This window comes from Tarenaya hassleriana, unplaced genomic scaffold (assembly GCF_000463585.1).
Source record: "Tarenaya hassleriana unplaced genomic scaffold, ASM46358v1 Cleome36, whole genome shotgun sequence".
Classification (NCBI taxonomy): domain Eukaryota; kingdom Viridiplantae; phylum Streptophyta; class Magnoliopsida; order Brassicales; family Cleomaceae; genus Tarenaya; species Tarenaya hassleriana.
Genome location: NW_010966665.1, coordinates 634,542 through 658,572, shown reverse-complemented (window position 1 = coordinate 658,572; position 24,031 = coordinate 634,542). Strand labels below are relative to the sequence as shown.

Genomic DNA, 24,031 nt, shown 5'->3' with positions numbered 1-24,031 from the left:
TATATATATTGAAAGGGTTATATTTTCGTGACGGTTATACATCAAAGTCATGATTAAAACTCTCTCTATATATGCATATTGTGGATATGAGGTTCCATCACATATCAATATATGAATCTTGCACTTTTGTGGTCTCCAACTTATATTTGATATATATACACACACACATATATATATACATATGCTTATTATATTTATAATTGACTTATGGTATAGACTCTTGAATGAATGAGATGAATATAAATATAGTCGTTTAGGGGGCGACTGGTTGAACCGCCGCCACCCGCAAACGGAGCGGTTGCGATTTCCGGCGATTGCGGGCGATTGAAAAACTGACTGGTTGAACCGCAATCAACCGCAACCGCAACCAAACTTGTGTTTTCTAATCGCAGCTTCCAACTTGCGTTTTGGTAGCGGTTTCCAGCGTTTTGACAAAAAAACTAAAATATTTTTATTAGAAATTATATAAAACATTAATATATATATTGGTGATGATTTTGTTGTTATGATTTGATATTATTTTTAGTATTATATTTTAATAAAAAAATACAATAGTATAATTTTTAAGTTTAATAATGATTATTTTTAATAATTTTTATAATAAAATTATTTTTTACTTAAAAAAAATTAAATTGATAATATTTATATTTTAAATTTATTATTTAATTATTATAAGTTTAGTAAATAATTTTTATCAAATGATACGAAAAATTTAATTAAAACTATTATAAAAAATTATTTTTAAATAATATTTTTTTTTGACAATTTATATCAAAACGCAACCGCAACCGTAATGAATAATTCACTTTTAACTGCACCCACCCGCAATCGATATCAACAGCAACTTCTCAACCAGTCAGTTATAAATGAATATAATCGCTATCAAACGTTCTGAAAACGCTGTCACCCGCAACCGCAACCGCAACCGTTGCGGTACAACCAGTCGAACCCTTAGTCACCATAACAATCGATACTAGCTAGGGTGCGGCCAAATTTGATATATGATTATATCACTTTGGAGCTTGGTCCGTCTCTCTCTCTCTTTGAATATCTCTTCATATATATTTTTCTAAAAAAATCTAAATTATTTCGACGAAAGAGGGAAAAAAGGGGGAATAAAGAGGGAAACAAAATAATAAAAAATGTAAAATGACATCGAAAAATGGGGGGGGGGGGGGGGGTATGGAAACCATGTAACCATCATATGTTTTTTCTGCCAAAGACCACGCAAGTGGACAACCACAAAGGTATGTAAACCATGGCCCCATTTACTGCTTTTTTTTTTTGTTGGAGTTTTACACTTTCAATTTATGTATACTATATTGTTGATTTATATAAGAAAATTTTAAAAAAAACGTGATGGGCAATGAGATAATATATATATACACACACGATGATTCACACGTCATTCGTTGCCATATTCCGACGTCACTGAAAATCTTCGAAGAAGTCAACGAGGAAATCTCGTCCGTAGGATTTCTCCCAAAGTAATGGGTTCTCTTCTCTCTTTTTTTTCTGTCAGAATTTACATGCAAATGTTACGAAACATCAAATTGGTGGGATATAAACTATATATTATATACATTATTACAAAATGCGGACGTTAATACCACATGATTCCTACGTGGTTATACAACACATGCATGAGATATTAAATTGGTGAACATATTTTTTTTTATATACATAAAAAATAGAGAGTTGGTAAAATACAATGAGAGGGGCTTGAAAAGACAAAACGGGGCAATGTGTGTAGGGGGCCGTGTACGAGGAGATGCGAACAACTTGCAGTTTTCTACTTATATTTCACATTACGAATTATTTTTTGCCATAAGATTCCATTTCTTTTCTTTTTTTTTTTAAACTAAGATTCCATTTCTATAGATTTGTCATTTCCTTCTATTCCATTTTCACACCTTTAACAATAATGAACCATAGTACAAATCTTATTAAAAAAAATAATAATGAACCATACCAAATGATACGTATTTATACCAAAAAAAGTGATACGTATTTTATTTTATTTATACAATAATAGGGCTTACAACGAATCCAAAATTAGACACAAAGGCCTGGCCCAACAACTTTCACAGTGCCACAAACGGGGACGTTAAAAAGGCCGAAATCGATCACTTACGATGGCCCAACTAAAGCCCAAAAGTGGCTGACTTGGAGTAGAGGATAGAGTTCAGCAATTGTGACCGTCAGATTTTGTATGTCCCTTTTCATGAAAATACGGCCGTCGGATTCAGATGGTTTCAATTTTTCACCGTTTATGATTTTAACCGGTTTAGCTTAACCGGTTAAAAAACCCCGAAATGATAAAATGCCGATTAGGGTTTCTTCTGGGGCGCTTTGCTTTCTGTCTCACGGCTCGGCTGCTGAAGGAGAAGATATTGAATTAGGGGTTTTATCTTCAGAGCCAGTCGGAGAGAAGGGAGAGAGAGTCAAACGAGAGCAAGGATGACGACAATTATTCCCACCTCCGAGGAAGATCCTGCGCTCGCCGTCGTCCGTTTCACCTCCGAGCTCGCTTGGGCCGATGCCGGTCCTGAGGTACCGCCTTTTTTTATGGATCATCGACTTGTGCATATGAATGTGTAAATGTTTTGTCGGTTTTTCTTTCGGTGCTATGCGTATGTATAGATTCTCGATGCTTCTGTTTTTGTTATGTGGATTCACGAGGAAGATTTGGAATCATTGGCCAATGGGCGACTGGAATGAGAGAATTTGATCTGTTAGATGTAATTTGGTCCTGAAATGTGTGTTGGTGGCATGGGGTGAGTGTTGACGTGTTTGCGTTTGGTTCACATGTTCTGTTAGATGTTCGGGATTGTAGAAGTTTGTGATCTTATGGGGTCCTGTTTCATTTGATTATTTGATCATGTAACTTTCTCTCCGGCTCGTGGGATTATTCTAGTTTTTAAGCGTTCTTCTTGGATAGTGGAAGTGTTAGTAACTATTGTAAGCCTTACCTGTTTTTTTTTTTTGTAAGCATATTGCTCAAAGTTTAGTTTAAGATGTCGCGTCATCATTTATTGATTGAATTAAGAACTTCTTTTCTTGCTTAGGTTGCGGAGCCTCATGTTACCAGGTTATGTAGAGAGGCTCAGGAGTCTATTGTAGCTAGCAGGTGGCTGGATTTGGCCACGCTAATGCTAACTTCGGCTGATTTGGTGTCGACCAAGATTTCTGAGAAAGGTTTGTATTATATCCATTTCACATTTCATGTGTACATGAACTTGTTCCATTTGATTGGCTGTGTTATTGAAGGAATAATTTCAGTCTGTTTGCATTTTGTTCACAGATCTTGAGTGTGCCTACACCATTATTTGCAGTCTTGTCAAGAATGTGGAAAACCCTGATGAAGCCCTTGAGATGGCCAAGGCTATATCATCAAAGATCGCTCAACAGCCAAATGACAAAGCTTCATTGCGTTTGAAGATGTATGATTGTATGATTCTTTTGAGCAATACATGATAATGCTTTAATCATGTATGACATGTTTCTCATTGGCTGTTTGGTCTTTACCAGCATTTTCAATCTGTATAATCTACTGGCCCAACCATATGCTCGTTTCAAGGTGTATATGAAAGCACTGGAACTAGCGGTCAACGGGAAGGTTACTGAATATATACTGCCTTCTTTTAAGAAGATTGACAGCTTCTTGAAAGAGTGGAATCTCGACATCAAAGACCAGAGAGAACTTTTTCTCGCCATTGCTAATGTGCTGAGAGAAAATAAAAGGTACTGCAGACAAGTTTACAATCTGCTCTTTCGGTAAAGAATTGACTCATTGGTTTTTATGGTTGTTCCGTTGTTGCAGCATGGCAAAAGAATCCTTCACGTCCCTTACCAAGTATCTGGCAACTTTCTCCAAAGATGATTCTCAAGTCCTGGCTGAAGCCAAGGAGGAGGCTGTGCGTGCTGTTGTTGAATTTGTCAAGGCGCCTGGTATATTTCAGGTATCATAGTTTATAAATCTTCATGTAAATTGAGTCTGTGAGATTCATCTTTATTTGCATGGATGTTGATTTGACTTGTTATTTATTTCCGATCGTTAAAGAATTTTTTAATGCATTTGATTTGCCTTGTTATTTTATTGGAAACTCATCCACAATCCTGGACTGTCTGCAGTGTGATTTACTGGACATGCCGGCTGTAGCTCAACTGGAGAAGGATGCTAAATATGCACCAGTTTTCCAGCTACTGAAGATATTTCTTACGCAGAGGCTGGATGCGTACCTAGAATTCCAAAATGCAAACTCAGGGTTTCTCCAGACATATGGTACTGTTGTTATACGGTTGCTGGGTAACACGATATTATAATTAATCCTTCTGTCTTTTGGAGAAGTATTCAGCGTATTAAAGCACATATGATTTGCAGGTCTTGTTGATGAAGACTGTGTAGCGAAGATGAGATTGATGTCGCTAGTTGACTTGGCTTCTGATGAATCTGGGCGAATTCCATATGCTCTTATCAAGGATACACTACAGGTAAACCTTTCCTCATTTGTACAGGACACACAATTATAAAAACCCTGTTGGGACTCCTCACAAATTACATTGTCTTTTGTTGCAGATAAACAGTGATGAGGTTGAATTGTGGGTGGTAAAGGCGATAACTGCGAAGTTGATTGATTGTAAGATGGACCAGATGAACGAAGTCATACTTGTGAGGCAAGTGTTATGTGCTTCTCTCTGATTCTCTTTGGTAAAATCATCTCATTGATCCTTGTGTTAATGGTATTAGCACACAGGAAAAGATACATATCCACCATGGATTTCTTTAGCCGTTTCTATTATAAGCAGTGTATGAATATATAAACATATCTTTTAATCTCAGCATCAGCTGATACAGTTTTCATTTTTTCAGCCGTTGCACTGAGCGTATATTCGGGCAAAAGCAGTGGCAATCTCTTAGGACGAAGCTTGCAACTTGGCGGGTAAATACAGATTCCTCCTCGTGTAAATTTTCTGAGTCTCTGTTTGTGGGAATGCATATAAGAACCTCCTTGGTTTATCGATTACGTCGTGCAGGATAACATTGGGAATGTAATCAGCACAATTCAGGCTAACAAGATAACGGAGGACGGCTCTCAGACATCAGCAGCTGCAACTCAGGGACTGACCATCCGTTGAAGAATTCATCTTCTTGAAAAATTCTCCACCCGAAAAGCTCTCAATCTCGACTTTGATACGAAAGAGATTTGTCATCTCAAATCCTCCCCCTACTGTATTCCTTGCCAGTTTTGTCCTTTGTTTTCCGACTTCTTCCTAAGCGTCTGAACGATACGGAGACTTTATCATACATTTTGGTGAAGCACTTATTCTGAGATTGGTTCTAACGAATGGTGTATTGTTCTGTTCTAGAAGTGAAACCGAGCTGATCCGGTTTGGTTTTTAGAACCGGTTCCCTGGTTCAGGAATCTGGTTTGTTTGGTCTACAAGCAAGAGCTTTTGGATCAATGCTCATGAACCATTTCCTCACAAATTGTAGCATGTAATGGTTGGATGGATCATGTAAAGATGACGGGATGAATCGGCGTGCGAAGCTTTGGAAAGTAGGAAGTGACGTTGGAGACATGATCTGTCCCCACCACGTTTTACTTCAACTCGACTCTTTTCTCTTACCTAACACAGCATCCAGATTAAGACTCCGTTTTCTCAGATCTAACTTTTTATTTATAAATTTTTGGTTTGTGTCGAAATCCAGAACGCTCAAGAACAGAGCCGGTTTCGTTGTCAGTTGAAATCATTGGTTTCAACTGCGCAACATTAACGTGTTACCTCTTTCAACCAGAAACAGCAGTTGAGATGTTACAATCGGGCAAATATCCTCTGACTGACACGTTGGTTGTCGTTCCATTATCAATCACCATGACCATTGCTTCAAGATATGTGAACAATGCAGAAATGGAAGGATATATACAAAATGCAGTTTAAATTGTGAATCTAAAATGAGAATGCAACAACCAGTTGGTGGACAATCCTCAGGAAGCCAAAGAACACAGTTCAAGGCTTTTCTTGAATTCATTCATAAACACACCCATTAGCATTCACATTTGCCCAGGAGCAGCTAACCGAAGAATAGCTTTCGCTCATCCAAGTGAAGATATCACAGGAGATGAGGCTATCCGTCTCGGGTTTCTTCTTATTCTTCTTCCTGTTCATCTCTTGTACAAGTGAGTTCCCTTCATCAATGTTTACACACACTGGGTGGGAAACCCTTTTTCTGAACATCTCTTCCAGGGCAAAAGGTACTGAACTTGTTCTGTTTTTTCCCCATTCCCAGCTGCATATGATCCGCTGGATCCTAATGGAAACATTACAATCAAATGGGATGTCATGTCATGGACATCAGATGGCTATGTGGTATGTATATGCAAGTTTTGAATCAGAAGTCTTGTTATTAACCTCTTGGTATACTATATGCATGCACCATTGCTATTGCAGGCTGTAGTAACGATGAACAACTTCCAAATGTACCGGCACGTACCAAATCCGGGATGGACATTAGGATGGACATGGGCTAAGAAAGAAGTGATATGGTCCATGGTGGGTGCACAAACAACAGAACAGGGAGATTGCTCAAAGTTCAAAGGGAATGTACCTCACTGCTGCAAGAAAACCCCGACTATCGTCGACCTTCTGCCCGGTGTTCCTTACAATCAGCAATTCTCAAACTGTTGCAAAGGCGGTGTCATGGCTGCGTGGGGACAGGACCCATCTGCTTCTGTTTCTCAGTTTCAGGTCAGTGTTGGTTTGGCCGGGACTACAAACAAGACCGTCAAACTTCCAAAGAACTTCACTTTGCTTGGTCCCGGGCTTGGTTACACTTGCGGTCCTGCCAAGATTGTGCCTTCTACAACCTTTCTTACCCCTGACAAGCGGCGAAAGACACAGGCCTTGAGTAAGCTCATTTGACAATCTAAATCAATTCGATTCTTACCTCTCTCTCTCTCTCTCTCTCTCTCTCTCTCTCACACACACACACACACACACATTTCCCATTATGTGTGAAATTCAGTGCTGCCCCATATTGATCATAGCTCACGAAGACGTTTGATAAGAGAATCATGCAACACGGAGTACTCTGTACACAGATGCCATGATTCATTTTTTTTAACCCACACTTGCATGGGTGTGTGTATACACACACACGTTTATGCAGGTTATATGGGTTTAGTGTGCATTTATGGATACATGAACTTGAGACGATGCATGTATATTCCTGTTCTTACACTAAAGAGGGTGATTGTAAGTAAACTTCTCTTTCTGCAGTGACATGGAATGTTACCTGCACATACTCGCAGTTTCTGGCAAGAAAACACCCAAGCTGTTGTGTCTCCTTCTCATCCTTCTACAATGACACCATAACTCCTTGCCCTTCTTGTGCCTGTGGTTGTGAGAACAAAAAGGGCTGTGTCAAGTGAGAAAAAAAAAATCAAGCTATTCAAAACTTAACGAGTTATAAACACTTTCACCTAACGAGATCGCGTTGATATTTGCAGGAGTAATTCCAAGATATTAAGCATGAAGGGTATTAATACTCCGAAAAAAGACAATGCTCCTTTGCTGCAATGCACACACCATATGTGCCCGGTTAGAGTTCACTGGCATGTAAAAGTTAACTACAAAGACTATTGGCGAGTGAAGATAGCGGTCACAAATTTCAACTACCGCATGAACTATACACTTTGGACACTGGCTATCCAACATCCAAACCTCAACAATGTGACTCAAGTTTTCAGTTTTGATTACAAGCCACTCGTTCCTTATGGATCCATAAGTGAGTCAGGTTTTAACTTTTCTGTCAATCTTTCAAGGATAATAACATGCAAGACTAAAGATGCATTTTGATATATGTATGCAGATGATACGGGGATGTTCTATGGAATGAAATTCTACAATGATCTCTTGATGGAAGCAGGGCCTTTCGGGAATGTTCAGTCAGAGGTGCTACTTCAGAAAGATAAGAACACGTTCACTTTCAAGCAAGGCTGGGCTTTTCCAAGAAAAGTTTACTTTAATGGTGATGAGTGCATGTTACCTCCACCCGATACATATCCGTTCCTACCAAACTCAGCGCAAGGAAACTTAGCTTCTTTCTTGACATTGCTACTTGCGCTTCTTCTCTTGATCTCTATCTGGTGATTCTTCCTTGTGGGCTGAGCAGAGAAGCTTTCAAGATCTGAAGCCAAGAGCACATCTTTTAGATTTACGGTCTACCAGAATCACAGGTATCAAAGGCATAACATTCTAAAGAGAAGCAAACAAAAACATAAACAGAATCTTTTTGCAATCTGAATGCAGCACTGTTATATACATTTTCTGGTCAAAGATGAAACATGAGTTTTGTAACAGAGATGTTTAGAGATTTGTGAGTTTTACCTTCATTGTTTCATACTTCTTGATCCACAATTGCCGGCTTTTCCTTTGTACCGACCTGAAGAAACGGAGAGACTGATACACAATAACAGTGGAAAAAGGAAACAAGCAAAGACAATTGCCGTCATGAACAGAAACATAAACAACAATATGAAACATCAAGAACAATAGGTTAGTCTATCATTCCTGTTACATAAGCAATAGTTTGCAAGATGTGGAGATTACAGACAAGGAGACTAAGCTGCAGAGAAGAAGAAATGATACAACGGTGATCACACAAAACAACAAGATTTCCTGAGAATGCTAACCTACCTGGACTCATCTTTTAGTAGGAGAAATCCAAAAGAAAAAAAAACCCCCACCATTCTCTTTAGTCTAGATTAACTGATACTTCTATTGTAACAGCTGATCAAAATTGCAGAAGATAATTCTGCACTTCTAGATTCTACAAGTTGCTGAGTTGGAAAGCTGTCACTGACAAGAGGATTATAACATCTATGAATGGAGAACTAATGCGACGTGAGCTAGTATTTGGCAGCCAAGGGTAAGAATCAGGAGGAGGCATCACACAGTTATCTCCATTGAAGTATATTCTTCTCGGGAATGCCCAACCCTTTTCAAGCGTGAAACTAGATGGGTCTTTCTGGAAAAGTAGTTCCGACTGTACATTACCAGATGGGCCAGCATGCATGAGAAGATCGTTGTAATACTTTACTCCCCATAGAATGGCAGTATCATCTGTAACCAATACAAATATGCAACAGAAACGTCAAGACTCCATGAGATTGTCCCTCTATGAACTGTATCTGAGTTATGGAAACATGGACCATAGGTAGAAAATGTACTTATGGAAGCATAAGGAGTCAAGGGCTTAGAGTTAAAGCTGAAAGTCTTAGTGAGGTTGTCGAAGTTGGGATGCTGCACTACCACATTCCACTGAGAGTAATTCATAATGTAATTGAAGTTTGTAATTGAGATCTTAACCCGCCAATACTCCTTGTAGTTAACCTTCACATGCCAATGGATTCTTATCGGACACATGTGATTTGTACATTGGACAAGAGGTGGTATGTAAGCATTCTTCCCAGGACTTTGAATTACTGATGCGATCCTTGGACCCTTTGGACTGCAAATCGGAAACAACAGATAGAACATCGAATTTAATCTGAAAACTAAAAGTAACATTCACAAGGGCAGTGAGAGTTGTATGAACTCACTCTACACAGGTTCCTGACTGTGGTGTTTTTCTGCATCCACAAGAGCATGTTGGACAAGAAACTATTGTATTGTTATAGAACGATGAAAGCGAAACACAGCAAGTGGGAGTCTTCTGAGCCAAGAATTGCGAGTATGTGCAAGTTACGTTCCAAGTCACTACAACACAACAAAACCCAGAAAACAAAGAGTAAAATTTTCAGTTGCAACCACAACATGAACACAAACTAGAAAGACAATGATGTATATAACATCATAAGAGGTAAACTTACTCAATGCTTGAGTGACCCTCCGTTTATCTGGACTGATGAATCTGCTAGGCTTGATGATGTTCCCGGCCCCACAAGTATATCCAGGTCCTGGAGCTTTCAAAGTGAAATTCTTTGGCACTCTAACAGTCTTATTGGTGGTTCCGGCTTGCCCCACAGTGAGCTGGAAAGCTGCAACAGCGGTTGCAGGATCTTGTGCCCACGAGTTTATAACCCCACCTTTGCAGCAATTTGCAATCTGCTGATTGTAAGGAGTTCCGGGCAAAAGATCAACCACAGTAGGATCTTTTTTACAGCAATGCGGAATATTTCCTTTGAATCTTGAACAATCTCCTTGTTCTGTTGTCTGTCCTCCATTCATACCCCATATTACCTCTCTCTTTGCCCATGTCCATCCAAGAGACCAACCAGGAGCCTGAATGTGCCGATATTGCTGAAAATTGTAGATTGTTACAACAGCCTGCACAAAACAGAATAATGAAAATGCAATCTTGAAAGGCAAAAAAAGGGTTACATGTAAAACACAGTGGCAAGCAATCAAGAAAATAATGGATTTGCAAAATGAAACTAATAACATACCACATAGCCATCAGCGGTCCATGTCATGATGTCCCATTTGATTGTGATATTCCCAAATGGGTCTAAGGCATCATATGCTCCTGAAACAATTGCAAACATACATGAAGCAGAGATATAAGCTATCTATTTCTTTCTTTATATGATTTCCCCCCTAAAAAGAGCACTGAAATTTAATTCCAAAAGCCGTTCCCTGTTCTTTCACGTCGTTCAAACCCTAGTGAGAACCAACGGCTACAAAATCTCATTACATTTTCCTGAATGTGTCACTTTCTACAACCACCCACTGTCTTTTCGAAGAGTAAAACCCAGGGACAAAACTCCATGCAATTCTTCCAGCAGTAAAAATTTTCAAAAGCCAACTGCAAAAGGGGGTGGAAAAAAGACATATTTACCAAAAAAAAAGAAGGGAAACTTTATCCGGTTCAACACAAAAAACAGAAGGTGCATTGCAGTAACAGATGAAACAAACCCTAGAAAACAGAGGGTAACATAAAAAACAAGACACGAAGAAAGGCTTGTAAAGATGAACTTTTCTGGGAGAAAAAATGTTCCTTGGCTTTACCTGTTGGAGCGAAACCAAACCATGAAAGCATGAAGATCACCGAAATGGCGAGCTTGAGGAAGATTGAAGAACACAAGAACGCCATTTTCTCCCAGTCTAACGCAACTCTGATGGGAAAAAAAAAACTCAACGTATAAAAGCTAGGCAAAAGCTTAGAATCCAAGACAAGTGATTAACCACGATTCGAAAAGAAACCCGGAAAGAGAAATCACCCAATTATCTCCTAAATCTTTGTACTTACTTCTCCATTAAAAATGAAAAATTTTCGACATTTTTTTTTATGGGTTTTTGCAGGGTTTGGGTCTGACCGCTGAGGAAGGGGGAAAGCCGAAAAAGGAGGTTTGCTTTAGTGGGAAAAGAGAAGAAGATGGTCATTAGTGTGCCAAGTGTTGTAATTTTAGCTTAATGCACAAGCGTTTATGCACTTGTAATAAGGCTTTTACATTTAATCCAACCGGAATCTGGTCCGGTAAATGTGAAACCCGGTTTAATTGTCCGGTTCAGTCAGAATCACTCTTCCGTCTTAAAAACGCCGTTCTGGCGAAAACGCGACAGCGTTTGCAATCGTTGCGTGAAAGAAGTATTTTTCGTTTCTCAGCACGGAATCAATTGTTTTGTTTGGCCTCCAAGAAATCTGCTAGAAAAAAAAATATATATATTTTTCTCATGTCTTCTGGGTCGTCTTCGTCTCCTGGTCTCCATTAATGCAGATGTCTTCCTGAGTCGTAGGCAAATTCTCTACCTCGACTCAGTTCCGTGACGTCCCACCCGAGTCATGAACAGGCCGAGCTCTCGCGTTGATTCTTTCGTGCAGACGGAGATTAACTGGGACAAGTACGTTTTCATTGATTCCCTTGTTTTCTTGTTTGATTTCTTTGTGTTGTTAGCTCAACATCGCTTGATTGCTCCGATCCGAATTCCTTTTCGAATTCGATTTCTCATCTGATTGGATGTCTGTCGAATGATTCATTTTGGGAGTTTTGCGGCAAAAAACGGAACCCTACACTTGGAGCTTTGTGTTGGGAATAGTTGGAGGGGAGACGGGATGAGGTTGTCTAGATGAATAGGAGAGAAATCGCAGTTGCCGAAATGCTAGGGCTAATGGTGCTGACTGTCATTTCTTGTCACGTCAAATCGAACTTGTAAAGATTTGGTGGAAGTTTTGGGAGGCTTTAAATCTTCGTCTAGGGTTGTCTTGTGGTGTCAGGTTTATCCGTTGATAGAATTTTCTCATGTAATTGCTGCGAGGAACAGCTTTGCTGCCGCTTCTGTTGATTCAATCTGTTGTGTGAAACTATTAGGTTGAAATGGCGGGGGTTCTTGGATCTTGAGAGTTCTTGTTCACAGCGAACTATTTTCCATGATCCAGTTACACTGGAGTTCTCTTTTTAGACAATAGATTTTAGATGTGTGTCTGTACTCATGGAAAAATTTGTTGCAGAAACTTTATATCTACTTTGGGCATGAACACAGTTTTTCTGGGTAAAGATTCATGGAAGTGTGTTATGGTCTATGAAGTTTCAAATCTGTGGAAATTCTGGTTGAAAGACTCCTTATAGATCCTTATTTACTAGTCTTATTACAAGCACGATGTCAAGTTGTACAGAACGTTATCTGAATTTCTCCTTTGAGAATAAATCACATCTCTCCTTTATTTGCAGGCTTGACAAAACGAAATTTTATGTCGTTGGAGCTGGACTCTTTACGGGTCTCACAGTAGCTCTGTACCCTGTTTCAGTTGTGAAGACCAGGCTTCAGGTTGCCTCTAAAGATGTCGCTGAAAGAAATGCATTTTCTGTCGTCAAAGGCTTACTGAAGAATGATGGTATTCCTGGTCTATACCGAGGCTTTGGTACTGTCATTACCGGTGCAATACCTGCAAGGATCATTTTTATGACTGCTTTAGAGACCACAAAAATAGCTGCTTTTAAGTTGGTTGAACCATTCAAGTTCAATGAACCAACACAGGCAGCAATTGCAAATGGCATTGGTGGCATGACAGCTTCTCTGTTCTCACAGGCCGTGTTTGTCCCAATAGATGTGGTATGTGTTATTGCCACCTTGTTAGGATTTGCTCATGCTGTATACCTAATGCTCTAGTTGGAGAAGAAGGAGTTGCTGAAATCCTTTCTCTGTCTCTTTGCAGGTTAGCCAAAAGTTGATGGTGCAAGGATACTCAGGTCACGCAACATACAATGGTGGTCTTGATGTTGTTCGAAAAGTTATAAAAGCAGATGGTGTAAGGGGCTTATACAGGGGTTTTGGTCTGTCCGTCATGACCTATTCCCCATCAAGTGCTGCATGGTGGGCCAGCTATGGGTCGAGCCAACGTGTCATCTGGAGGTTAGATGTGAATGCACGATAATTGATCAGAAACTTTGTTTCGACTTCCATCATGTGATGCACCTCAGTTCAATTTTTGAAAGTTTCCTTTCAAATGGATGTCTCAAGATCATGGAAACGGCTAGTTATAAGGATATGTTGTTGCTTCTTGTGCTGATAAACAGCTTCTGCATCAATTTTTTTCAGAAGTATCATAGGAAAATCTTAGTTGCCAGAGCTAGTTTTCATCTGATGCAGAACCTGAATGCTTTTTGGCAGATCCTTAGGCTATGATGGTGATTCGGAGGTTGCTGCTCCTAGTCAGCCAAAAATCATGCTTGTCCAGGCTTGCGGGGGAATCATTGCTGGTGCTACAGCATCCTTAATTACAACACCACTGGACACTATCAAGACGCGGTTACAGGTATCTTCCAAAGACCTTTGCAGTGTTAAAAGTTTATGATGTTTTGGGGTTATCACTGTCATGAATAGAGTGCATCTTGTAAAATTAAGACCTTCCGGAAAAACTGGGAATCAGTGCATAAACTTAGCTATCTAAAGATTTGTATGTACCGGACGAAGTGTTTGCTTGAAACGATGTTGTGTGCTGCATGTTCTGATCATTGGAATCGGCCGTCTCTCTGAAGGTAATGGGAAATCAGGAGAAGGAGAAAAGACCTTCAGCGAGACAAGTGGTGAAGAATCTGATGGGGGAGTATGGGTGGAAAGGGTTCTACAGGGGGTTGGGTCCGAGATTTTTCAGCATGTCCGCTTGGGGCACCTCAATGATTCTCACCTACGAATACCTGAGTAAGACATGTTTCTCCTCATCCGTAGCATTGTTGCCCCCCTCTGGCAAATAAAAAAAAGCCAAAGATCCAATCTTTACGATGTTTCATGGTTTTTACAATAGAACCTAATATGTTGATACTCTCTTCTTCTTCCTGTGCAGAGCGTCTGTGTGCGACAGATGCAGAGTAACGACAGAGGCTACAAATATAGAGAACCCATCTGACTGATGATAGGTTAAATGATTCTTTCAGAATTTCAGGTTATAATACTGAGCCATCATTCTTTGAAAAAAAAATCTGGATTCCGTTGCGTTAGTATGCTCTCAAGCTTCGAGGAATGAAGTGGAGCAGCAGCAAACTATAAATAATAAACCCATTGTTCAGTTTTGCAGCACTTGGGAAAAAGAAAAAAAAAATAGGATGGATGTGGTTAGGCCATTTGAATGTCCTGATATTGTCACATAACAATATTAGTTGTTTTGTTCTCACATGCCTCTCATCATGATGATGATGATCATCATCTTCTTCATCATGATCATCATGATCATCATCTTCTTGGCCAGGGGCACCACCTACTTCTAAGCCTCAAAGCCACTCCTTATTCTTGATGATCTCCTGAGCGTATTAAATGATTCACCTAGAGTTTTAATAAATGGGCTGAGATCAGCCCATTAATAATTACCGGTTACGAAATCTGTATTGATGGGCTTTGGCCCATTTTGATATCTGGTGCCCAATTTCCAGTATTGCCCCCAGGGAAATGTTTTTTTTTTTTTTTGGGTAAGATTAATTGAGCATTTCCTTTCAGAGGAATAGTTAATTTTATGTTAAGTGATGGAATATTAGTTTATTACATGAAATCTTTTAAATTCGGTCAATCGTCGGATAGAAAAGAGGGGGTCTGCTTCTTCTCTCTCTTCTGTCTCCCTCTCTCTTCGCTCTGTGTTTTCTGGGTCTATCGTCTTCGCTGAAATCCCTAATTATTGCTCCTACCTCCATCAATTTCCCGCCAAAGGCTGTGGGGAAGAACGAAAATTGAAGCCTTGAAAGTTGTTCCGATCGCCGAAGAGTTTGAGTCTCTAGCTCTCTCGCAATCGCCGTCAAGTTAGGGGAGGATCTGAGGTTTGCTTTGTGCTTCACTCTGGTTCTGTGGTCTCTGGTCGCTTCGACGGAAGATGGAGAGGTAATCTTCGTAAAGATCCTAGCTGATTTGTGCGCGGATTGTGCTTTTTTTTTCCCTCTATGGAAACGATTTCTGTTCTGATGTTGGATTCTCTTGGTGTTCGTGTGGTTAGATTCTCGATGGGTTTGATCTATAGCTGCAGCTCGCTGTGTGTTTGATTCGTCTTCTTCTTCATTTCGTCGGTTGGGCGTTTTCTTTTGCATTTACTTTCTTCCTTTTTGGTTTCCTGGAGCGAATGATTGGAGATCTACACTTAGGGTGGAACATCTTCTCCCAAGATCTTCAGTGCACATCTGTGTGGGTGTCGTATTTGCTCTTGCTGAAAGTTTCCGTGTAATCCTAGCATTTATCTGTGCTCATTTTGGAAATTTCTCTACTTCTAGATTTCGCAAATCCCTAGTTTATGTGTTTTCTGGGTTGGTAGGACTCATGTGTAGCTGTAGTGAATGTCTATTTGGCTTTTAGAGTCGTTGGTATTGTGTGGATTCGACTATTCCGAGTAGTTTTTAACTATTTTATATTTGTTATTTGTTTCCTTCTTTGGATCGATGCAGTGCAGATACTGAGCCTGCCGGTCTGAACTGTGGGAACAACATGGTTGTGAAAGCGTACCCGTTAGGCATGGTCCGGATTATGAACAACAACGGCATAGGTGAAGACGAAGGAGACTCAGGAGTTGAACCATATGTGGGTCTAGAATTTGACTCTGTGGAAGAGGCACGGGAGTTCTACACTTCTTATGCTACGCGTACGGGTTTCAAAGTTAGGTCAGGTCAGATGTATAGGTCAAGAACAGATGGGACGGTTACATCGAGAAGGTTTGTTTGTTCAAAGGAGGGTTTTCAGCTGAATTCAAGGACTGGATGTCCTGCATTCGTCAGGGTGCAGCGACGTGATACTGGGAAATGGGTTCTTGACCAAATCCAGAAAGAGCACAACCATGAGCTTGGAGGTCAAGTGGAGGAGACTCCCCGCCCCCCGGTCGTAAGTCAGAGACCTCCAGCTCCTACAAAGCTAGCTGTGTCAGTTCCACATAGACCCAAGATGAAAGTTATCGATGAATCTGATAAAGCACTGTCTTGCCCGTCTGGTGTAATCTCTCCTGCATTCGTCAGGGTGCAGCGACGTGATACTGGGAAATGGGTTCTTGACCAAATCCAGAAAGAGCACAACCATGAGCTTGGAGGTCAAGTGGAGGAGACTCCCCGCCCCCCGGTCGTAAGTCAGAGACCTCCAGCTCCTACAAAGCTAGCTGTGTCAGTTCCACATAGACCCAAGATGAAAGTTATCGATGAGTCTGATAAAGCACGGTCATGCCCATCTGGTGTAATTTCTTTCAAACGCTTCAAAGGGGCAGGAGATGGTGGTGATGTGCAAACACAGCCCAATGCCGCTGAACCATATGCAGGCTTGGAGTTCAGTTCGGCTAATGAAGCGTGCCAGTTTTATCAGGCGTATGCAGAAGTTGTGGGTTTTAGGGTTCGGATTGGTCAATTGTTTCGTTCAAAAGTCGATGGATCGATCACATCTAGACGGTTTGTGTGCTCAAAAGAAGGGTTTCAGCATCCTTCAAGAATGGGCTGTGGAGCTTACATGAGAATAAAAAAACAGGACTCTGGAGGTTGGATAGTGGATCGTCTCAATAAAGATCATAATCATGAGCTTGAGCCAGGGAAGAAGAATGCGGGTATGAAAAAGATTACAGAGGATGTGACAGGAGGGTTAGATTCTGTGGATCTTATTGAATTAAATGACTTCGGAAACCACATCAAGAAAACCCGTGAAAACACGATTGGGAAGGAGTGGTATCCGGTGCTTCTAGAGTATTTTCAGACCAGACAGGCTGAGGACACGGGATTCTTTTATGCTGTTGAACTAGACAGCAACGGCAGCTGTATGAGCGTTTTCTGGGCGGACAGCCGAGCAAGGTTTGCCTGCAGTCAGTTTGGCGATGCTGTCGTTTTCGACACGTCATACAGGAAAGGAAACTACTCTGTCCCATTTGCTACATTTGTTGGTTTTAATCACCACAGGCAACCTGTGCTTCTTGGCTGTGCCCTTATTTCTGACGAATCTAAGGAGGTTTTCACGTGGTTATTTCAGACATGGCTTCGTGCCATGTCTGGCCACCGTCCAAGGTCCATTGTAGCTGATCAGGACTTGGCTATCCAGCAAGCTGTGGCTCAAATCTTTCCCGGGACCCATCACCGATACTCATCTTGGCAAATCAGGGCCAAGGAACGAGAGAATCTGAGGGCGTTTCCCAATGAATTCAAGTATGAGTATGAGAAGTGTATATACCAGACGCAGACAACAGTTGAGTTTGACACAATGTGGAATGCTCTTGTTAACAAATACGGTTTGAGGGATAACATGTGGCTTAGGGAAATGTATGAAAAGCGTGAGAACTGGGTTCCCGCATATCTAAGGGGCACTTTCTTTGGCGGAATCCCAATAAATGGTAACGTTGAACCGTTCTTTGGCACTTCCTTGGATTCTCTAACGCCTCTCAGGGAGTTCGTTTCGTGTTACGAGCAAGGGCTTGAGCAACGCCGTGAGGAGGAAAGGAAAGAGGATTTTAATTCTTACAACCTGCAGCCATTTCTGCAGACAAAAGAACCCGTGGAAGAACAGTGCAGAAGGCTGTACACACTCACCATCTTCAGGATCTTCCAAAACGAGCTCGTCCAATCGTATAACTATCTCGGGTTAAAGACCTACGAGGAAGGAGCCATCAGCAGATTCCTGGTGAGAAAATGTGGGAACGAGAATGAGAAGCATGCTGTCACCTTCAGTGCGACGAATCTCAACGTGAGTTGCAGTTGCCAGATGTTTGAATACGAAGGATTGCTCTGCAGGCATATCCTGAAAGTTTTCAACCTCTTAGACATGAGAGAACTCCCATCACGGTATATACTTCACCGCTGGACCAAGAATGCAGAGTTTGGGTTTGTAAGAGACGTGGAATCGGGTGTAAGTTCTCAGGACCTCAAGGCCCTGATGGTGTGGAGCCTGAGAGAGGCAGCCTCTAAGTACATAGAGTTTGGGACATCGTCACTGGAGAAGTACAAGCTTGCGTATGAAATCATGCGAGAGGGCGGGAAGAAACTGTGTTGGCAGAGATGAACACTGGCTGGAAGTAGAAAAGTAAGATCATCTCTATTCTCTCCTTTCTCGGTTTAACAATCTGATCTTTATCGCTAGGGTTCAAATTTTCTGCGGATAGCTGGTCGTTTTTCTGGTATCTTTCTCCTGCTCTGTTTTATTACCGCATTGATGTCTGAAAAGTCTCCTGAATCATTTGCCATGAAAAAGCCACTTTAAAATTGGCAGTTAATGATCCTCCTGCTTATGCTGATGTTACCTGCTTTTTTTGTAGATGTTATGTAAATCAATTTAATTATTTGACACTTGTTTTTTCTAAAAATATAAACAAAAGAAATGGAGTTATTCAAATCTGATTTCGTGAATTAGGAATTGCAGAGAATCACCGGCATCAATTGAAATGCTCTGTAAATAGGTGAGGTTGGTCGCTGTAAACCCTAATGATCTCTTGTCCTCTTTAAAAGTTCTCCTCTTTACAGATTCGGATTAGGGTTTTTTCTCATTCTTTCTTTGCAGGATGTGCTCAGCTCCTGAAGAGGATGAAGTCATGTGTGTCAATGTCCCATATCTTTTTTAAAAAAAAAAAAAAAAAAAAAAAACCTCCCCCAGCCGCAACAGAGCCACAGGTGGTGGAGGTGGGAGAAGCATTGTCCTTCCTCAATTGTCATCCATTGTAATGGCGCAGTCGGTGATATGTTGACATGTTTGCTTCTTCTTTCTCTTGTTTTTTTTTTTTACTTTGTTCCTTAGAATCTGAACAAAAAGATTTTTTTTTAAAAAAAAAAAAAAAAAAAAAAAACCTCCCCCAGCCGCAACAGAGCCACAGGTGGTGGAGGTGGGAGAAGCATTGTCCTTCCTCAATTGTCATCCATTGTAATGGCGCAGTCGGTGATATGTTGACATGTTTGCTTCTTCTTTCTCTTGTTTTTTTTTTTTACTTTGTTCCTTAGAATCTGAACAAAAAGATTTTAAGTTAGGGTTTTGGAAGAAAAAAACCAAGTGTTTGTTTAGTTTCCTCGGGAAGTTCATGATTCCAGAATCTTAGGATGTAATGTAATATTAAAAGCCTTTTCCCCCCTTAGTTTTTTTTTCTCTCATCAAAAGTTGGAATCTTTTTTACTGATCTGTTTTGGTGATGAATGGTTGACTTTGTTTTAGAAGAAGAGTTTCTTGTGAAGTAAGCAACGTCTCTGATCCCTAGAGCAAATGATCAAATCCACGACGCATTATATCAAAAATAGTCTTGGTATTCTTTTACTATTTTGATTTTAACATATATATTTTTTTTAACTGTGATTTATGTATTCAATAATATAGTCCGTTAAATTTATTATAATTACTCATTTTATTTATTATGTTCATTCCTTATATATCTCACTAATCATTTGATAAAAACATTATGAATTATAACATTATATTCAATTATACATTATATTCAAGTCAAAGGAGAATATTTTGTTATGCTCCAATCCATTATACACATAAATAGTGGACAATAAATCAAAGAATGCATAAGCATAGATTATCTTACTTTACAGAGTAATTATATTATTGTTCTTCTCGCACCCACAAAACAGAAAAGAATGATTTGAATCGTAATTGGAATTGAAAGACGGCGTTTGTTATTGTGGGGGATGATCATCTTGGAGGATCTTCATGGCGGATTCTGCAAGAGAAAACACGGTTCTGCTATGGCGGCTCATTCCGACAGTGCCTGAGAAAACGTCAAAGTTCTCCACCTCAGCCGTAGTTTCCAGAACCTTCTCCAGCTCCTCCTCCAGTCTCAGTTCTTTGAAAACGCCGACGCTGTCTGAATCATCTTCCATCATCCATATCGCCAACTCTATCGCAAACCTCCTTATCCTCGGAACTTTGATAGCCGGCTTGTCGTTCTTCTTCAGGATCGAAACCATGGTTCTCGCCAGTTGCTCCCTTTCGATTCCCGAATCCGCGAAAACAGCTTTCGATTCTTCCGAGGCCATGAATCTGAACACTTGTGCTGCTAATCCTACCATCACTTCCTGTAATTTGCTCTCTTCAGATGTCGTCCACTTCAAAACCTGCAAGACGATGGAGAAAGTTGAATGATTTTTAGCTGTGTTAACCCAGAAAAAGGATCAAACTTTATACCGAAAAACTCACCATTGGTGCTGCTGCTTTCATGAACTCAAGATCGTGAAAGCATTCATCTCCTGAATATAAGCATAAGTTCCTCAACACTCTGGCCGCATTCACACGGACCAGAGGAACTTCAAGTGCCTCCACCATTCTTGCAGAAACACCAAGCTTCAGAGCGCGAATGCAGTTGCTTCTGCTCTCCAACACCAGCATTGCAATGGCTTCTCCCGCCACGATCCTAACCCGGCCCCCCTCCTTCTCACCTCGAGGCATTTCCCCTTTTAGAAATATGTTGAATAGCTCTTTCAAAATCCCACCCGTCCCTCCAATTTTCTCCCTTGCATCCTTCTCCAACGCAAGGAAGCTCAGGATCTCTATCGCGAGCTTCTGAAGTTTTGGGTATCTCTTCCCGTAACGCAGTATATCTCTCATGTTGCTGATCGTGAAGACGATCTCGGATATCTCTCTCCGGAGACATTTCCCCGTGTTTCCAGTCGTGCTGGCCAGCATCTTCACCAGTTGAAGCGATCTTTTCAAGGTCAGAACCTGCAACCGGCAATCGTCGTCAGCATTCTCGTCCCTCAAGAGTGTTTCGTCCGCATGAGTGAAATCGATGATCTTTGGGAGAAGCCCTCTCGTGTTTCCGATTTTCCCACAGTTGTCATGGTCTCTGGCTAGTTTCTTCAGAATCAAGAGGCCTAAATCGTTGAATCTCCAGAAATCGTAGTGTAAAGGATGGTCGTGGAAGATCTTCTTCTCCCCAATCACGTCAGGCCCATCGCCTGAAGATCTAGTGTTCTGTAACAGCGAAGAAATAGATTCCATAGCACCAGAGATCCCAGCCACTCTCAGAGAGTTCTGCTTTTTTCCGGCGAGTTTCGAAAGTATCTCAGCAGCCGATCTCCTAATCTCTTCTTCTTGCGGGTCTTTCCAGTTCAGCATCTCTACCAACCTGCTAAGAAAAGCTTTAAACTTCTCAACTTTCAGAAGATAAATCGTAGCATCAGAATGAACTATGAAATGAAAGTGATCTGATTAAGTCTACACTAAAGAACTTACATTATCTTCGAAATTATGAAATCACGGTTTAAATTACAGTTCTCCATGATATCCATTTGTATGCAAAGAGCTAACCTTTCGATGACTGATAAGTTGATCCCGATCTTCTGAAGTGTATCGTCAGAATACTGCTGGTTCATCGCAGACTGTCTGAGAATCCTCACTCCGATGAGCTGTTCGTCCTGGGAGCTCGAGCCCAATAGCTCCATCGCAAAGCTCACCATGTCCATCTTCAATCCATCGAAAATGCTTCCATTGACACACTTAGAATATGCATCATAAAAGAACCTTTTGATCGATACCATCCCTGTAACCCCCAACTCGCATTCTTTGTTCACTTCCTCAAGCAGGTTGCAGACACTGACCTGCAAATTCCACACAAACTGTCTGCATCAGATAAACAATAAGATTGTTTGATGGCGTAAAGCATGCTCATAACACAATCTATCTTCATTGTTCATCAAATTCTTCGGCGAATTGGCGTCGTTTGACGACCGAATCTAATATGCATCCGTTATAAACAGATGAAATGCAAGATAATCTGGTGTCATATTCCTAAAACGATGCAAAATCCAGTGAGGACCAAAACCCTAAATTTGTTTCCGGAAAACTGACCTGCCATTCCCAATACGCTTTCTCGTTCAGAAATAGCAACGCCTCGGCCAGTGCGAGAGCGTAGAATATGTTGAGAGCGGACTGTCTGTTCATCTTGTCCGTGTCCCCTTTCTGAACGTCGCCATAGTTGTGTCTGACGAGCTTGTAAGAGGATAAAGCTACACAGGCCGTAGCGGACAGGATCTGAAGCCAGTACAGAAGCCGACTCACGTTGCTGGAGAGGAAGAACCATCTCGCGTACGGCAAAAGAGGTACGTCTGAGCTCTTCCATGTCCGAATCCGAGTCGTTCGACGATCGAAGTTCCCTTGTCGGACCACTCGATCTCTCGCCGCTTCTCTCGATCGCCTTTTCAGAATCTTCTCCAGGATCCCTTCGCTGTCATGTGAGGAGGAAGAAGAAGAACAGTGGTTTAATAACCGGTAGAAAGAAAACCGAACCGAATCTACACCAAACCAAAATAAAAACCGGTCTACCAAAACCAAAACCGGACCGAGAACTGAAACGTGTGAACCGCCGGGAAAGCAATTGTTTATACCTGAATCGTTTCATGCTCCTTAGAAGCGAAATAGAGCCAGACCGGAGGGCGCGAAAGCTGTTGATTCCGGCGCCGGAGATGGTCCAGGTGGCCTGGCCCTGCCACTCGAGCTCGTGGCTACGGCTGAAGATTCTGGTTCCTTCGATGAGGAGGATGATGGTGATGAACCAGAAATCGGTCTTGTCGAGGGTGATGGCGAATCCGCCGAGCAGGACCACCGTCGCCCAGATGAACCCTAGGGTTCCGAGCCCCGTCGCGGCCTTCTCGAGGATGGCGAGCCGGAGAGCGAACAGAGTTAGCCTCTGCTCCGGTGCCGGGATTGCTGTTGTCGTCGCCTGAAACGCAGTCGCGGAAGAGACGGAGGCCGCGTCCGCGTCTGCGGTTTCGCCGCTGTCGCATTTCTCGATGCTGCTTTTGGGCTGGAAAACGGTGTCGCTTGAGCCGCGTGCTTCCTCCAGCTTCTGCAGATCAAACACCTGTTTTTTGAAGGGAAAAAAAACTTTTTTTTTAAGGGAGTACATATTACGAACATAGAAGCATGGGCCATGCATGAACACGTGGTTTTCACCATAGATGGGGTTTCCAGAACAAGACCTGTAAACGAATGTTCTTCCAGTTATCCTCTTCGAACTTGTCCGAATCCATGAAAACCCTGCTTCCAAAACTTAATTTCCCCTCCTTCTCGATCTTTTTTTTTTTTTCTGTAATTTCGTTTCGGAGTAGTTGCTGTTGTGTAATTGCAGATCAGAGAGACATGGAGAAAACGTGAATTAATATGATGCGTATATATATACACATATATATATATATATATATGGGAAGAAAAGGGGGGGAAGCTTGGAGAGCAAGGGACACCATTAAGCAAGAGGAAATGTGCAAGAAAGTGTAACTTCGAGTTGCTGTATAATTTTCTGTCACTTTCCCAGGAAAATGTTTTCTCAAAGTGTTCCCAAGCTTTCTTCTTCTCCTCCTCCATCCACATTACATGATTTCTCTTCCTTTTCCCTTTTTCTTTTTTGTTTTTGTTTCTTAGAAAATATATTTGCCTTTCTGTTTTTTTTTTTTTATATTTATCCCTTATTAAAGTCAGCATATACATACAAATATGTATATATGTGTGCCGTTGATCTTTTTCTTTTATTCAAAATCATATATACACAATTACAAACTGATCTTAATTAAGTTGTTGAGTCTGATGTTATAAATAAATATATAAATACAATTTGTGAAGTATGAATCATATTAGTGCGACATATATTATCATCGGTAATACAAAAGGTGATGACTTT

The 24,031-nt window shown here is 41.0% G+C and overlaps 6 protein-coding genes and 1 long non-coding RNA gene across 21 annotated transcripts; 4 read left to right on the top strand and 3 right to left on the bottom strand.

Annotated features, from left to right (window-relative positions):
- Positions 1–2,345: 2,345 nt before the first annotated feature.
- Positions 2,346–5,345, top strand: LOC104822323 (eukaryotic translation initiation factor 3 subunit M-like). The gene is made up of 10 exons (XM_010553499.2): positions 2,346–2,553; positions 3,069–3,198; positions 3,305–3,443; positions 3,532–3,744; positions 3,824–3,962; positions 4,135–4,285; positions 4,385–4,494; positions 4,580–4,677; positions 4,874–4,943; positions 5,038–5,345. The coding sequence occupies exons 1-10, from the start codon at positions 2,461–2,463 to the stop codon at positions 5,137–5,139; spliced, it is 1,245 nt and encodes a 414-aa protein (XP_010551801.1). The 5' UTR covers positions 2,346–2,460; the 3' UTR covers positions 5,140–5,345.
- Positions 5,198–6,703, bottom strand: LOC104822324. The gene is made up of 2 exons (XR_773167.1): positions 6,611–6,703; positions 5,198–6,313 (listed from the first exon to the last, which is right to left on the bottom strand). It is a non-coding gene; the product is annotated as an uncharacterized LOC104822324 (long non-coding RNA).
- Positions 6,097–8,404, top strand: LOC104822325 (COBRA-like protein 4). Its single transcript, XM_010553500.2, has 6 exons — positions 6,097–6,182; positions 6,293–6,372; positions 6,454–6,910; positions 7,282–7,429; positions 7,512–7,789; positions 7,874–8,404. Exons 1-6 carry the CDS (start codon positions 6,125–6,127, stop codon positions 8,152–8,154), a joined length of 1,302 nt encoding a protein of 433 aa, XP_010551802.1. The 5' UTR covers positions 6,097–6,124; the 3' UTR covers positions 8,155–8,404.
- Positions 8,405–8,535: 131 nt separating this feature from the next.
- On the bottom strand, positions 8,536–11,470 carry LOC104822322 (COBRA-like protein 1). 3 transcript variants are annotated; one of them, XM_010553498.2, is made up of 7 exons: positions 11,226–11,470; positions 11,014–11,120; positions 10,452–10,531; positions 9,876–10,332; positions 9,606–9,762; positions 9,234–9,514; positions 8,536–9,126 (listed from the first exon to the last, which is right to left on the bottom strand). In XM_010553498.2, the coding sequence occupies exons 2-7, from the start codon at positions 11,096–11,098 to the stop codon at positions 8,834–8,836; spliced, it is 1,353 nt and encodes a 450-aa protein (XP_010551800.1). In that variant the 5' UTR covers positions 11,099–11,120; positions 11,226–11,470; the 3' UTR covers positions 8,536–8,833. The 3 variants fall into 3 exon arrangements, with proteins under 3 accessions (XP_010551800.1, XP_010551799.1, XP_019059083.1); XM_010553497.1 differs by having other exon boundaries at positions 11,255–11,470; XM_019203538.1 differs by having other exon boundaries at positions 11,014–11,470.
- Positions 11,471–11,649: 179 nt separating this feature from the next.
- On the top strand, positions 11,650–14,564 carry LOC104822318 (solute carrier family 25 member 44-like). The gene is made up of 6 exons (XM_010553484.2): positions 11,650–11,847; positions 12,675–13,056; positions 13,160–13,356; positions 13,615–13,759; positions 13,983–14,145; positions 14,288–14,564. The coding sequence occupies exons 1-6, from the start codon at positions 11,789–11,791 to the stop codon at positions 14,314–14,316; spliced, it is 975 nt and encodes a 324-aa protein (XP_010551786.1). The 5' UTR covers positions 11,650–11,788; the 3' UTR covers positions 14,317–14,564.
- A 150-nt stretch (positions 14,565–14,714) lies between these two features.
- LOC104822319 (protein FAR1-RELATED SEQUENCE 7-like) lies at positions 14,715–18,974 on the top strand. Of its 12 annotated transcripts, none has more exons than XM_019203521.1 (6): positions 14,715–15,309; positions 15,422–15,606; positions 15,864–16,191; positions 16,426–18,456; positions 18,784–18,829; positions 18,931–18,974. In XM_019203521.1, the coding sequence occupies exons 2-4, from the start codon at positions 15,545–15,547 to the stop codon at positions 18,433–18,435; spliced, it is 2,400 nt and encodes a 799-aa protein (XP_019059066.1). In that variant the 5' UTR covers positions 14,715–15,309; positions 15,422–15,544; the 3' UTR covers positions 18,436–18,456; positions 18,784–18,829; positions 18,931–18,974. The 12 variants fall into 12 exon arrangements, with proteins under 12 accessions (XP_019059066.1, XP_010551798.1, XP_019059071.1 ...); XM_010553496.2 differs by having other exon boundaries at positions 15,864–16,261; positions 16,496–18,456; XM_019203526.1 differs by having other exon boundaries at positions 15,864–16,407; positions 16,642–18,456; positions 18,793–18,829.
- Positions 18,975–19,903: 929 nt separating this feature from the next.
- Positions 19,904–23,519, bottom strand: LOC104822317. Of its 2 annotated transcripts, none has more exons than XM_010553483.1 (6): positions 23,337–23,519; positions 22,743–23,218; positions 22,207–22,582; positions 21,667–21,956; positions 20,557–21,487; positions 19,904–20,474 (listed from the first exon to the last, which is right to left on the bottom strand). In XM_010553483.1, exons 1-6 carry the CDS (start codon positions 23,385–23,387, stop codon positions 20,037–20,039), a joined length of 2,562 nt encoding a protein of 853 aa, XP_010551785.1. In that variant the 5' UTR covers positions 23,388–23,519; the 3' UTR covers positions 19,904–20,036. The 2 variants fall into 2 exon arrangements, with proteins under 2 accessions (XP_010551785.1, XP_010551784.1); XM_010553482.1 differs by having other exon boundaries at positions 20,557–21,484; positions 23,337–23,468.
- Between the last annotated feature and the right edge of the window lie 512 nt (positions 23,520–24,031).